Genomic DNA, 15,151 nt, shown 5'->3' with positions numbered 1-15,151 from the left:
GTTCAGCTGCAGGCCAATTTTTGCCCAAGCCTCTACCCCTCCTCCAGAGCCATCTGTTAAGATTCAGCCAGCAATCCACAGATAATGTGCTTATAGTTGCCTCAAAAGGCCACACTAGAAACGGAGGATAGCTGCCTCCACAACTGTGAGTCTCAGCAAGGAGCACCAGACTATGGCCTGGGTGGGGCCCGAGTTAGGAGAGGCGGGGTTTCAAGGAATCCTCTGGGAAGAGCAACCTCTGTTATCCAGTTTGATGACATCACAGCTATGGCGGCACTGTATCTGGTGCACTGGTAAGGGGGACAATTAAAAACGGAACAATGGATATTGCCAGCACTTCTGTACCGAGTGAATCTCGTCTCGGCCCTCACTCTGACAATGTCTCCCTGTAAGTCCCTGGTGCCCCCGCGCACAGCCGAACAGGCACTGGTGCTCAGAACGAGCAGGTCCGTCACCGCAAAAATCTGCTCGCAGTGGCGGCCCCTTTAAGAGGCTTCTGCCATTGCTACTGCTGCAGCCTCCATCTCACTCAGCTGCTGTAGACTGGGCAGCGCCGCGCCTCATCCCATCCTACCTTCTGCAGTTGCGAGGTGCTTTCTTGAATTTCTCCCTAGTTGTATGGCTTGTTCTTCTAGATCCCAGGCAATTTTTCCTTGCTGCTGCTCCTTGTTTCCATCATACCTTTGATTTGGTCGCCAGAGGGATGAACAGAACCTCTATCATCTACGCCATTTTTTTCTCCTAATTAATTTTAATTTTAATGTATTAGTGTTATTTTGTTACCATTTATTTACTTGTATAAAAGCTTTATATAGTCCTTGGTTTACAAAACAATCCTACAAAATTATATGTTATTACTACTCTATAGTTAAGGAAATTGACTCGGAGAAGTCACATAACAGAGCTGAGGTTCAAACCTCAGTGTAGCTAATGTTCCTCCCGATAAATAGGAATTCAGAAGAGGAAGAGTTCATTCCAGACTAGAGATTTTAAAAAGGCTTAACAGAGCAGTACATTAAGCTGGATAGTAGGGAATGAGTAGGAATAAATAGGAAGAAGACACTCTCCATGTGGGGTGGATGGACCATGATAATTAAAAAGAAATGGCAATGAACAAGAATCATTCAGAAGATGGTGATGAAACAATTCTACAGAGCCAAAAACAATACTCTAAATCTTGTGATTCCCCAATAAAAAGTGAATTAATTAAAGTTTTATGATCAATTTTCTCCTTATAGCTATAATCTTGTAAAAGAAAAGGAAAATGCAACATCTCTCTAGAATCCAACTCCTCTATGATAGATGTGGATGCATCAAATGCCTCATCTATGTAATCTGGCAACCCAAATCCAATGAGCTCTCTCCTAAAGGCAAGACAGCAGTTTCCACTAGAAACTAAAGCTTTACAATCAAGCACATCACATCATTATTCCACTATAGGTGAGGTACAGAAAAGGGTAAGCAATAAGGCTTAAAACTGAAGTCTCTAAACCCCAGCTAAATTTTCTTCCTCAAGGTTCCATTAAAAGTAGCTTTAAAAAAAATGTGCGCTAAAAGGTGCTGCTCACACATAAGAATAGAAACGAACAATTTTTACAGATTTTTATTTACACGCAGAAAGTGTACTTGACAAGAGCATAGAAAGTAAAATCTGTGAGCTGAAAAGAACAAACCACAAAAATATACTCCTCCTCAAAAAGGTGACCGACTCTGAACTCACTCTAGGTTGTAATTTGCAAACAGCATGTGGGATATTAGCCACAGGGTACCAGTAGGAGAAAATATTTGTTCTGGCTTCTGTGAAGTCCAAATCCCTCATCCAATGTTATGAAACATCCTTTTAGGCCTCTTTTCTCAGCACTATTGCCTAAGTTAAAGAAAAGGAGAGAGCACAAGGGAAAAAAAGAGACCTGCTATAAATGGACACTGGAGGTAGATGGAAGAATTCCTGCATAATTTCATCTCAGCATTTCATTGTTTTTCATGTGGCTTAACTCTGCAACCCCCTGGAGCTGTACTAACATGAAGAAACACTGAAAATTTAGAGATTTAAGCCTCTCTAAAACTGCATGCATACTTTGTTTTCCACTTAAATCAAAGTCTTCACTCTCTGACCTACCTACAGAGTAATTTAAATTGGAAATGTATAGAGAATATGACCAGATGTTTGACACTATCAGTTATCGTCTCACAGAAAAGTCAGGATTATTAATAACAGAATTATTAATAACAGAATTAGTGGAAAGAATAAGAGAACAATAAAATAATAGTTTTGTATACTACTCCTGAACTCTACATGTAGTTAGCACCTATCGCAGGAGACATTCATTCTAAGCATGTTTTCCCGGGAAACAAGAATCCTGGGATCTAGAGCAGCCTTCTCTATCTGAGGTCCATAAATGATCTTCTGAGGGTTTGTGAACCTCCCAAAATAGTATAAAATGTTTCATATATGTACATAAAAGTACTTTTTGGAGGAAAGGGTCAAGAGCTTTCATCATCTCCTGTAAGGAGTTCATAACATAAATTACTTCACTGATGTACATGGTTTCACAAGGTATGAAACCATGCCTGGTAAATTAAAGATATTTAACTATTTGTTCATACTGAATCACTGCTCTAAAGATCCACAGGTAGGGTTCTAAATCCATTTTTTATTACCAATGCACTTAAAAGCTAGACCAAATAAGGTCAGAATAAAAACTTTGTATCTGATACTAAGAAATGAGACTGAATTAAGAATACAAACCCAACCAAATAGCTATCCATTTTTTCTTCATAGTAAACAAACACAGGAACTCTTAAAACAGCAGATCTAGTAAGATTACAGCAGATTAAAAAAAGATGAACTTTCCCGACTCTTAGAGTAGAAGAGTTTCAAGCCAAGTTTATGTGGCTCTGAAACACTTCTAAACATTTAGAAGAGGAAGAAATTTCTGTGAACCAGGTTTTCAAAACCTTCAAATGCACTTTTAATTAACAAATAAATTAATTCAAAAAATCAGTTAAAAATTCTCTTATATGTCCAGAAAATCAATTCTATGGATCTGAAACTCATACAGCTAAAGTGAGTTTTCAAACAAGGGGAAAGAAATGTGAATGTTTTGACAATAGCGTGAGAGAGGTGGTATTTAAATTACTTTCAAGTGTTTTGGATTAAAACCAATATGCCTTCCCCAAGGTCCAAAAATGAATAACATGCAAAGCTGGGAAATGAATCCGGAATGCCTAACACCCACAATGCCGTGCCCTTTCTTCAGCCAGAAAAGTATCTGAAAGGCTACAAACAATGGAGCATTCCTAAAATGCAGTGGGCGGTTCCTTCTCACAGTACAGGGACTGAGCCTTTCAGAGAACCAGCATTTCATCCCGTAAGAATGTGAATCTCAGATGCAGATTTCACCTGGAAAGCTCAAGACTACCTTTATATTTTACCTCTGAATGTCTTCACCTGTATCTGTTACTAGCAGAGTAAGCAGCTGCTGCTTCAGATGCCTGTCTAGTGTGGAAGAGCTATAATATCCTAAATTTCAAGTTGCCGTACCTTGAATGACAGATGGTTGCTTCTCAGATAAACTGATCCAAGGATAGTTGTAAAACTGGGTACGTCTTTAAAATCATATAGCCCTATCCTTAAAGCAGTGGTGCTTAGCAAGAATTTCACTACCCCTCCCGCCAAGCACATCAGGACCTCTATGGGGGTTTACGTGCTCTGAAAAAACATAGCCAATATTTTAATTTTACTTTATATTTAAAAAGTGAAAATAAAAGCATTACCTTCATAATATGAACATTTAAAAAAAAGGCATGTGACTCATGTTAATCAAAAGGAAGAATGAGTTAAGTAAAGCTGAGATCTGTTTCCAGCATAGTAGTTTATTAGATACTCTTGAAAGGCCGTTGTGCTCCAGCAATGAGACCCTTCCTACGTCATATTTTTTAATGCATCTCTGGGCTCACAGAAAGTGGGGAATCTTTAAAAGAACAAACAAAACAGCTGTGGGCAGAAACCAGAAAGTAATAAGATGAGTAGGACGTGACTCTGAGTGGGGAGACTGCACCCTTGGGCCAGTAAGAAGGCAGAGAAGCTAAATCTGAGATTGTCAAATAATGCCAGGGACTCGGAAAGAGGGAAGGCCAGCCCAGGTGGCTGCCGCCCAGTAGAAGCATACTCTGACAAAAGCATCGTTTGGTCAGGACCAGATTTGCACAGATTGAGATCAACCAAATATCGGTTTATGAGTAAAGGAGAAAAAAACAACACCATGAATAAGAGTCATTAAGAAATAACAAACATTAGATTTAGATTTGATTCCCAAGAATTTCAGATATCTGAAGAGTCAGATACACAATATAAAACAATTGTGCGTGAAATGTTTAAAAAAATAAAGGAGTAAAAAAATGAGCAAGCAAAAGAGACCGGATTATTTTTAAAAAGTAAAATTTTAGAAATGAATAATACAATTGGTTAAAAAAAAAACTATGCATTGGTTAAATGACAGATTAGATACAGCTGTTAAAAGAAATAACTATCAAGCATATTATAGTTAATAACCCAGAACAGCACAAAAAGAGAAGAATATGAAATTATGACAGAAAGGTTAACAGTCTTGGAAAACAGAATGATTAAATAGATCTTAGCAGAGTCCCAGAAGAAAAGAATTAAGAAAATAGAGGCTAGGCAGCTTTTAAACTGATAATACCTGAGAATTCTCAGGAAAGATATAAACTGACAGATAGATAAACTACAACATGTGAACGAGTAAAATCATTAAAAAGAAATCCCGGACACACTGTAAGAACATTTCAGAATGCCAAAGACAAATAAAAGATCTTTAAAGTAACTGGAGAGAAGACAGGCAACCTAGGAAAGATTGATGAAATGACTGAGTTCCTGGACTTAACAACGGGAATGATAGAAACCAGAAAGCATCAGTGTTAGATAGCTCAGGCTCTAAGACAAAATAACTGTCAATCTAAAATTATGTAATTAGTAAATCTATATTTCAAGAACAAGATTAAAACAAATATATTTTCAGATATAAATAAAAATGAATTCAACATCATAAGACCTACTCTAAAGAAAGTGACCTTGAACTACTCTAGTAGCTCCCTAACTGAACTGCCCTCTCTAGTCTTCTTGAATTATTAGATTAATACTTCTAAAATCATTTTGATCAGATCACTTCCCTGCATCAAACTGCCAAATGAATTTCCACAATTTACATAATAAGGTCTAAATTTCTTAGCCTGGCATTGAAAGCTCTTTGCAATGGACAATCTGGCTCAATTTCCTAGTTGTGACCTTGGGCTAGGTAATTAACATACCTGAGCTTCAGATTCAACAACTGAAAAATGAAACCTATAAAGACTGACTGCTGAGATCAATGAAGAAAGACCAGGTAAAGCTATCAGCACAGTCAGTGCCTGACACATAGCTAGTTTTCAATAAAAACAAACTGTTATCATTAAAATAACTCACTGGTCCCAAAATATAACCTATGTATTCCCAACTCCACGCCTTTGCTCCTATTATTTCCTGGACTTTATTGGCTCTCAACACTTTTATTCTCCTAAATCTACACTTAGCATAAATCAAAATTATTGCTAAAAGTCCACTCTTTCTTGCGATTCTCTAGCAGGCTAGCCCAGAGCAAATGCTCTCACTTCTAAAGACATAAAATATTTACCCAAAATGCTACTCTGTTAGTTAACGATCTAAATTGTATATTCCTTCTCGTACAGGGATGCTCTTGTCTTATATTTCTCTGTTTTCGCTCGTGGAAAGCTTTACTGCCGTGAAAATGGAGATTACCAAATTGAGATTAGCTGATAAAGTTTCAGCACTCTGACTGACATACATACTATAGAGGAAAATCAGCTAAAAACAAAAGGGAGGAGGCAGCTGTTTAGGAGTTTAGGATTTGCTGCATTCTTTGTTTTATCATCCTCCAGACAGCTGCACTTCATTCTAAAGACATTAAATATTTTCCTTAGAGAAAGATATCCAACAAGGAAGTCTGTGGCAGGCAGGAAGAAGGATACGGTGCATCAGCTGACACTCTACTTCAGGAAACATCTTTCAGAGTCTACTTTCCAAGGAAGTCAATTTTATCTGGTATTCTCACCCAAGACAAAGAGAACAGGCCCTCTAGGAGTTGCCCAGCTGGCCCAAAGCAGGTGTTCAATAAATGCTGGCTGACTCTGAATAAACAGACCAAAGCCACTACTCACATTATTTTGTTTGTTCAAAAACAAAGGGTGGGGGGAGGCAGGTACTCTCATCAGCTCTTTCAGTTTTCCAGTTAATCATTAGCTGAGAATGCCACAGCTGGCTTCCCCACCCAAAAGCCAATGACAGTAAATCTCTCAAATGAACCACTAAGAATGTATGATCGAACAACTAAACTTCCCGGTCAGCTCCTCCTTCACCCTCTGTGGCTGACAATTATGAAGATAGAAAAGGGCGCAATCCACATGCTATCACATTAAACTACACAAACTAAGTTTTCCCATTTAAAAAGAAAATCCTTCCTATTGTCAAATTTAAAATTCCATTATTTATCTATTGGAGGCCAAAACAAAATGCAATTTTTTCCATTAAAAATAATTTCATTAAAGAAAACTTGGAAAAAAGAATCAGCCAGGAACACAGAGAAAAGTAGAAAACAATCAGCCATAAAATGTACCACTCAAAACAGCACCTATCAACATTTGGGTTCATTTTTTTTCCAGGTTTTTTCCTCCCCTAAATTACAGTTTTGTGTAATTGTAACCATGTGACATATACTAATCATACTTGCAGCTTGTGTCACTTAAACTATATCATGAGCATTTCCCCAAGTTTTTCTTCTTCATAACCTTGTATAACTACATAGAGTAGATGATAGAAACAAGATTTTTAAATTAAACCAAGTCAAGAAATACTTGCCATTCTCTTTCTTCCACTATAGTAAAAACTCAGAATTTCCCAAAGCTCCTGGGGCCTCTGGAACTAAGATAATATACATAAAAAATGCCTAGATGCATAGGCAGTTTTTAAGAAATGTTAATTGACTTTAAAGTGACAACGAGAATATTTACTATAATAATCTCTGGAACGATACAAATGAAATTAAATTCAGCCTCTGTTCCAAACAAATTTTTAATATCATTAAGAAGATAAAATGCATTTTCACCCAACAACTAAAGCCCAACATAATCCAGCATACACTCATTCTGGCTCTCCAAGGGCTTGGGATGCTTTATTCATTTTGTACTCCTAGCATGAAGAAGTGCCTGGCACATTATAGATATTCCATAAATATCTGTTGCACTGAACTGAACTATAGATTAAGAGCAATGCTAATTTAGAGAGAAGAAAGATTACTGTGAGCTGAGGTTAAGTTAGGCAAAGCAGACAGTATGGATATGGCAGAATTTGTTATGGAAATGATGTGTAGAAAGGCTGAACCACAGAAGCCTTGGGATACTCTGAAATGAAAACATGTTTGCATAGTTCTAATTTATTAAAAAGTTTGATGTTCCTATACCACCAGCACTGAAATCTCTGCTATACATATTAACCACTCATGGGAAATACATAACACATAAGAGATACTACTTAAAATCAAAGAAACACACCAACACAAAATACTACAGCATTCCTTGACATCAGAAACAAATACTAATTCTCAGGGAGCTTTCTCTATGTCATGGCAAGTAGCCGAGGCAGTAAATTAAGGCTTTAGATCTCAATATAGCTTTCCATAGTGGATACTGTCCTTGCTAAACTAGGTGTAAAAGAATGTGCTTACCAAAACTTACTTTCCAGATCTCTTTATACTCCAGTGAAGCTATTTGCATATACTGTTAGCATTCAGAAGGCAAATACAGAAGATTTGAAATCTGCATTCAGCCTTAACAGCATCACATTCACACCACCTTAAAAAAGAGAATCCAACTTCATGACTAGGGTATTATTCAGCAGACTCCATACATCCTAACTTCATTCACACACATATTTTCCTTTCTTTTACCCCACTTGTGCTTTGAAAAAATTCAAAGAATGTATGAAGAAAAAATTTGCTAATACATCTCTAACAGCTGCTAGTTGGATGTACTAAATCCATAGCTTCTTCAATTACATTATGTGGCCATCTCAAAAATACAAGTAATACGAAAATACAAAAATAATACAAATTTGGTTTCCTTCAAAAGAACTGAATTAAGCCTAGCCTACTGGGCTGCCTTAAGAGCTTAGGGGTTGGGTGTATGATTATTTTGTCTGGATATAATTCTGCAATTTCTTATGATTAAGTATCTCCCTCGCCTGAAGCACTCAAGAACAAATGCCTATCAACAAGTCATTTGGGAATGAACAGCTGATTTGAAGTACTGCATGCTTCGGGGCAGGTGTTCCTTGTTTTGCTGAAAATACACAAACAGTCTGATCATGATTACATCTGTCAGATAATTTAAAAGAAAATAAAAAATAGGTCATTTAAAAAAATGTTTCAAGAGTCCAAACAAATGCAAAAGAAAACTGAGAATTTTTCTTTTTCAAAAATGTCCCCGCTTCAGCACATTATCTTATCCCAAGAATACAAACTGTTACTGTTTTAGTTCTAATGAAGCACTTCTTTCTAGGATATCAAAGATTTGGAAGCCCAACAGTAACTACTACATAATCATTCAAAAAAGACATGTGGCATAACATCTACAAAGCTGAATTGCACCTGTCACCAACTTAACAAAAGAATGTTATATACAAACCGCACGGCTTTCAACATTTGATAACTCAGTTAAACTAATCTGTAATAAGAACAACACTGTCAAATGGAATAATAAAGTAACCCAAACTTGGATTAACACAAATGGTTGAAGATTCCAAATTACTTCTGTTTCTTCATCCAGAAAAATGGGAAAAATAATAGTAACAACCTCTTAGAGTGCTTATCAGTATCAAATGAATACATGTCAAATTCTTACAAAAGAGCCTGGTAAAGGGTAACTAATAAAGAATGTATTATACTGGAAACCAAAATTTTTAAAATGCGAATACTGAAAAACAATAGCAATTTAAAAAAGTAATCATAAAAATAAAAAAGACACAGCTATCATGACCTGTGGAAGAATAGTTTTCAAGTTGTTACAGTATATTTATAGCATAAACTAATGGAAAAAGAGCCTCTCTACTAAAAAGATAGCTACATCATTCAAGGTGGATTAATAAATTCTACTACCTTGATTCTTTGTCATTGGTCTTAGTTTGCAAAGTTTGATTCTTCCTCCTATTCTCTGCAGGTAAATCTCAGCTCTTAATATCAAGAAAGCCACCAAATGAGCCCCTCCAGAATACAAAATAAAAGGTCAAGGTTATGTGAAGTCCTTAGAATCATCTAGATTTATTAACAAAGCATCAAGTTGAAACTCATTCCTGAGCTAAATTGTCAAATGTTTCTGCAATAAAAACTGCAAACTTTCATGTGAAAAGCCTTTATCAACAATAGGGAGTTGTTCCAGTCTCTGAATAGGACAGTGTCAGTGTGACCAACAAAGCTGGGAGCTGGACATTCCTGACACCCTTGTCCCCTGCCTGGCCTTTGACCACTTATATCACTCAACCACATGTTTTTGGAAATTACTCTCAGGCAAAGTATATGGACAACATCTATTGCCTGAAACTTATCCCTCATCACAGAGCACTGTTTCCACAGCTTTTATCCCAGACCCTCACTTTTTACTACAACCATTATGAACCCGTGAATGAGCATCAAACACAGGAGTGCTTTGTTTTCCTTGTCCTTCCAGCCCCACTCCCAGTCACTTCGTGTTTTAATTTGTATATGCTGGAAGACATCATGGGATGACAACAGCAAATAAGCCAAACAATGACCTAAAAACTGAAAAAAAAAAAGACCTCGTTTGGTTACCTGCAGATGGCCAACAGGGAAGGAAAAGTGTAGCGTAGTGTTTTAGGTCCACATGGGTTTGAGTTTTCACTACTTATCTGGAATGCAGTCTTGGAAAAGAGATTTGACTTAGGTCTTAGTTTTCTTATCTAAAAATGGATTAATAAACTCACTTCACAAAGTTGTTGTAAGGATTTAAATAAGATTATGATTTCAAAGTGCCCCGTATACAATATGTGCTCACTAAACAGAAGCTTTTTCAGTCCTTCTGTCCAAATGTCGCAGTACACACGAATCTAATGAGAATTCCAGACAGTGGAAAAGACAAATCAAAACTCTCAAGTTTATCAGTGTATCTTTATCAAAAAAACCCAGATGCTATTTCAGGGTAAGAGTCTGCGGGGTCTCCTAAGCTGGGCTGGAGACCAAAAAAAGCACTTGATTGATATCTGTGCCATTTTATTTCCACGAAAGGAAATCTAAGTTTGCCCAGTTCAGTCTCTTTGTTTACAGTAAGGGACAAATGAACAGCAGAGCCCCAAAGTGTTGTGACCAAGAGCCAGACAGGCCTCAGAACTGTGCCGCGCTGGTCCTTTCGGAAGGCCGTTCACAGTCCACTTCGGGGCACTGTGCTCCTTACACAGTGTCTTCAAGCAAGTTGCCCATGCCGAAGCTGCCACTGTCTTTCCAGAAGGTGGTGCCTTCTGCCTGGGTCGAGCCCACCGCCCGCAGCGAACTGCCCAGGCCTCTCACGGGCCCCCGCACCCCGCGCCCAACTCGCTGGGATCCCGCCGGGAGGCCGGGATCCGACTCATCTTCCCGGGACGCCGGAGCCCGCCGCTTCTCTCGCTCCTCCTACTGAGCCCCCGGAGACGCCGGGGCCGGGACCGCTATTCCCGCCTATATGGGCTCCAGCCGCTTCGGCTCGCTCTGCTCTCATCACTCCCACACCCTACTCTCCGAAAGGTGGAAACTCGCAGACTCACCCCTGAAAAGCAACAGCAGGAAGAAGTCTGGCAGCCGGTCGCAGAGCCGGAGTCCCGGCCGCCGCCTCAGCGCCATGTCGAGGGGAGCTGGGGGACCGCGGGCGCAAGGCGCAGCCAAGATTCCTTGCGCGCATGCGTCCAGCCTGCTGGGACACTGCTACCCGCCTCTAGTTACCATAGCGACAACCTGGCCCGCCAGAGCCGTTACCATGGTGACAAAGGAAGCTGAAGGCAGGTTGCTATGGATGCAGGGATGCCCTGGACCTGGGCCCATGGGGTCTCTTTCAATAATTCGGTGGGAGGAGGTAAAGAAGCGCGTTCAAGAGTGCGGTGGGGGTAAATTTCCACAGCTAGAAAATGAATACGTCACTACAGATTACAGAAGGAACAACCAATTAAAATTTTAAAAAATGAAGTGTTTCTTGTTTTACAAATAAGGATGCAGCCCAGTTATCTTGGAAGCATTGTTGCTTGCGCCTCTTTTGAGGCCCTGATTCCAAATGTGACGGAAGGAAAAAGTAATGAAATCTCTATAAAACATAACAAACACATATTATGCAGTACATAAAAGTGATGTATTTCTAAAAAGAAAAAGTTATTTCTATGGTAGATCAAAAGCATGATAGTATATCCAATAGTTTATACTGCAAAAACTCAAGGTACTTATTTTGCTCTGGTTTCTCAATGTTGAAATGGTAAGGCTAATGGTAAATGGGAAATGGGAAATGGTAAGGCTACAGAAGAAAAATGGAGCAGCATCTTATGAGAACAAGCGGACAAGATGAACAGAAGAATAAAATGTACTGGAAATTGGACCTAAAGATGCAGGTAGTTTTGACTGTCATTTAATACTGTGGAAAATTTTTGAAATGGCTTGTATTATATATAATATAGAAAGTACATCTCTAATGGTCCAGGAAATAAGAGCAAAAACAGAATTTTGAGTATAGTTATTAGTAAAATATGCCAATTTCCAACAACTATTTTTTTCACTGTAAATTCTTATTGCAACATTCTTTATAATAACAAAAATACAGCTACAGAATTAAATACTGGATTTGTTTTTCAGGACCTTTGGCCCTGGGCTACAGGACACAAGTATTTCTTTTAGGGTGGATATGGAAACTTAAAGATCCAGACCTTGAGCAGAAATTTAAAGCTTTGAACTTACCATTTTTATTCTCTCAAGTTCTTCAGTGCATTTACAATATGTCATATTTATTTATATACGTAGCATTGTGTGTTCACCACTTAAAGTTAGATCTTCTTTCATCATCAAATATTTGACCCCTTTTACTCCTACGTACCTCTCCCCACCCCACTTCCCTCTGGTAACCACAAATCCACTGTTCATGTCCATGAGTCTCTGTTTGTTTGTCATGTTTGTTTGTTGTTTTCAGTTTTATATCCTGCATAAGAGTGAAATTGTATGATTTTAAACTTTTTCTGTCTGGCTTATTTCACTTAGCATGATTATCTCAAGATTCATCCATGTCGTCACAAATGGCAGTATTTCATCTTTCCTTATGGCTGAGTAATATTCCATTGTATATATGTCCCACTTCTTATCTATCCAATCATTTATTGTAGGACACTTTGGTTGCTTCCATGTCCTGGCCACCATGAATAATGCTGCTATGAACATTCGGGTGCATATATCTTTATGGATATATGTCTTCAGGTTTTTTGGTTAAATACCTAGAAGAGGGATTGCTGGGTCATATGGTAATTCAATTTTTAGTTTTTTGAGGAATTTCCATACTGTTTTCCATAGTGGTTGTATCAATTTACATTCCCACCAGCAGCATATCAGGGTTTCTTTTGCCCCACAACCTCTCCACACTTATTACTTGCCCTATTGATGATAGCCATTCTAACAAGTGTGAGATGGTATCTCATTGTGGTTTTGATTTGCATTTCCCTAATAGTTAGTGAAGTTGAGCATCTTTTCATATATCTGTTGGCCATTTGTCTGTCTTCTTGGGAGAAGTGTTTGTTCAGGTCCTCTGCCCATGTTTTAATTGGATTGTTTGATTTTTTTGTTGTTGTTATTGAGTCGTATGAGTTCTTTATATATTTTGGATATTAGGCCCTTACAGAAGCATTGTTTGCAAATATATTCCCCCATTCAGATGATCGCCTCTTTGCCTTAACAACTAATATTTTTATGTGCAACTCAAAGACTTCCATTTTTCATACAGTCATTCTAAATTTATTTCAATATTTTTAGTTTTCACAAAATAGACTGTGTGTATAATTTACATATATTCTGAATTGTATATTATATTTTTTAAATCTGTAATTATGAAAGTCAAGAAATATGAAATAGATTAAGGTTGTTGCCAAGTTTATGCTTCAAATGCCATCATTATATGATTTTCTTTAGAAGTCTTTATAACTGCTCAAACCTTTGCAAGTGTGAATTAATTACATTCTTCAAAATCTCAAACAGGCAGAATAAAAAGTAAAAAATGACCTATTATGATTCTATTTGTGTTTTCTTTCCCAAAGCTTCTTTCTGTTTCGGTTCACTATGTTCCAAAGTCACAAGTGAAAGTATGTGAAAATTATTTTATGGTGGTGGTCTCTCTCCCTTCATCAAACACATAATAGAGAAATTAAAAAGAGAAAAATTATTCTTAGGCTCACTGACTATTTTTCCTTTTGCTCTTTCTTCCCTCTATTATTTCCTTTAGCTCTTGGTTATACAGTCAGGTGCATTTGCCAACTGAAGGAACCATTCTTGTTACCTGGGAAATGTAAGATGGTATCTGACTGCGGACAGACTTGTTTTCAGAAACCAGTGCCTCTTTTCTTCTACTGGATTTTCTGTGCTTGCATTGTGAAATGGTTCTGTGTATTAATAGGCCTTCTCTGCTAGGGAATATTTTGAAAGTCAGGACAAGATCACACAGAAAGGCTCCATGAATATTCTGTAAGGAGCAGAATTTCCCATGAGAATGGATGCAGGTGCTTCCTTGTAAAACATTGATAATCCTCCACATATAGAGTCTGCAAGTCATGACCTGTGGCTGAGAGACACAATCCTGGAATGGAGCCCAACTAGTGATGTACCAGGACAGGGTAGGATACATTTGGCTGTCAAGCAATCTGCTCCTCCTTATGATTTCATTGTTCTCTGGAGAGCTCTGGCGCTATTCAGAGGAGAATCAGAGCTATGGAAGCATGCTTCTATCACCACATTATCCAACTGAATATGCTTATTTCTAATGTGTGACTTACTGTGGAGAGATACATTTCTTATAAGATCTCAGAGAACTAAATACACTTGTGCAAAACTTAAACAAAAGCATTTGAAATGTTTTCAATACCAACGCAAAGTGTAAATCAAGTGGCAAAAGAAGAATGGAGTTTTCTTGTGAGACTCACTTCTGAACAGACTGGCGAAGTCCTGAAAGAAGCAGTCATCAGAGTGGAAACATGGGCTCTGGGGTCATGATTCAAATTCTTAGTTTTTGTAAATTTGGGAAAGTTACTTACCTTCTCCAAGTCTTGGATTCCTTGTCTGTAAAACAGGGATAACAATATCCACCTCAAATTTTCATTGTGAGGATAACGCAAAATAAAGGTCTGGAATATTCTAGGTGCTCAATACATGTTTATTGCCTGCACCCCATCCCTTTCCTACTATTTCAGTTCATATCAGGCAAAATGGTTACGATATTCCCGGAGAGTCTTGATTAAAACAAAGACCTTCAGCCTGCAAATCTCTAAGAGAGAATGAGAAGCAAAGAGGAAGTTTTCATCAATGTATGTTTATTCTCTTGGCATGACTATATTCTTTAAAAGTAACATGATTATGGCTTTTTGTTCCTTCACTATGCTATTATACACCTGAACAATCACCTGAAGTCAACCTGCACAGCATGAGAGAGGCATTGACTGCGGGAACAATCTGACTCCAGAGTAGTTTCATTAAAGCATTCCTCTTTCGGGCTTACCAAAGATTCCTTTGCTCCCTTTCCCCTTCCTTCAAGTCCCACCTTCCTTGCAGTATTTCTAACTCCCTTCTTTCACACATTATCCTACTATCATCCCCTGCTCTTTCTCTTCAAAGTATTTCATTGGTTTTATTTAAATAAGACACACATACCCCAATCTAAGAAACGGTAGCAGACTAAACCTCCATTCCCTCTAACAGGACATGCTGTTTGTACTATAGAAGGAAGAAAAAGTCTGTAGTTCCATTTATTGGCATGTTCCTCTCCTTCGTAGTGGTTCCATTGAAAAAATACAAATGCACAAGTTTTG

At 38.0% G+C, this 15,151-nt stretch overlaps 1 protein-coding gene across 1 annotated transcript in view; it reads right to left on the bottom strand.

Annotated features, from left to right (window-relative positions):
* JAM3 (junctional adhesion molecule 3) overlaps positions 1-11,021 on the bottom strand; it is a 61,872-nt gene extending 50,851 nt beyond the window's left edge. Inside the window, exon 1 of the mRNA XM_006926990.3 lies at positions 10,880-11,021. Within this exon, the coding sequence (XP_006927052.2) occupies positions 10,880-10,955 (76 nt within the window). The 5' untranslated portion in view covers positions 10,956-11,021. The remainder of the gene's footprint in view (positions 1-10,879) is intronic.
* Between the last annotated feature and the right edge of the window lie 4,130 nt (positions 11,022-15,151).

This window comes from Pteropus alecto, unplaced genomic scaffold, assembly GCF_000325575.1.
Source record: "Pteropus alecto unplaced genomic scaffold, ASM32557v1 scaffold210, whole genome shotgun sequence".
NCBI classification, from domain to species: domain Eukaryota; kingdom Metazoa; phylum Chordata; class Mammalia; order Chiroptera; family Pteropodidae; genus Pteropus; species Pteropus alecto.
The sequence above is the reverse complement of the archived record's forward strand: the minus strand, read 5'-3'. Positions and strand labels throughout refer to the sequence as shown.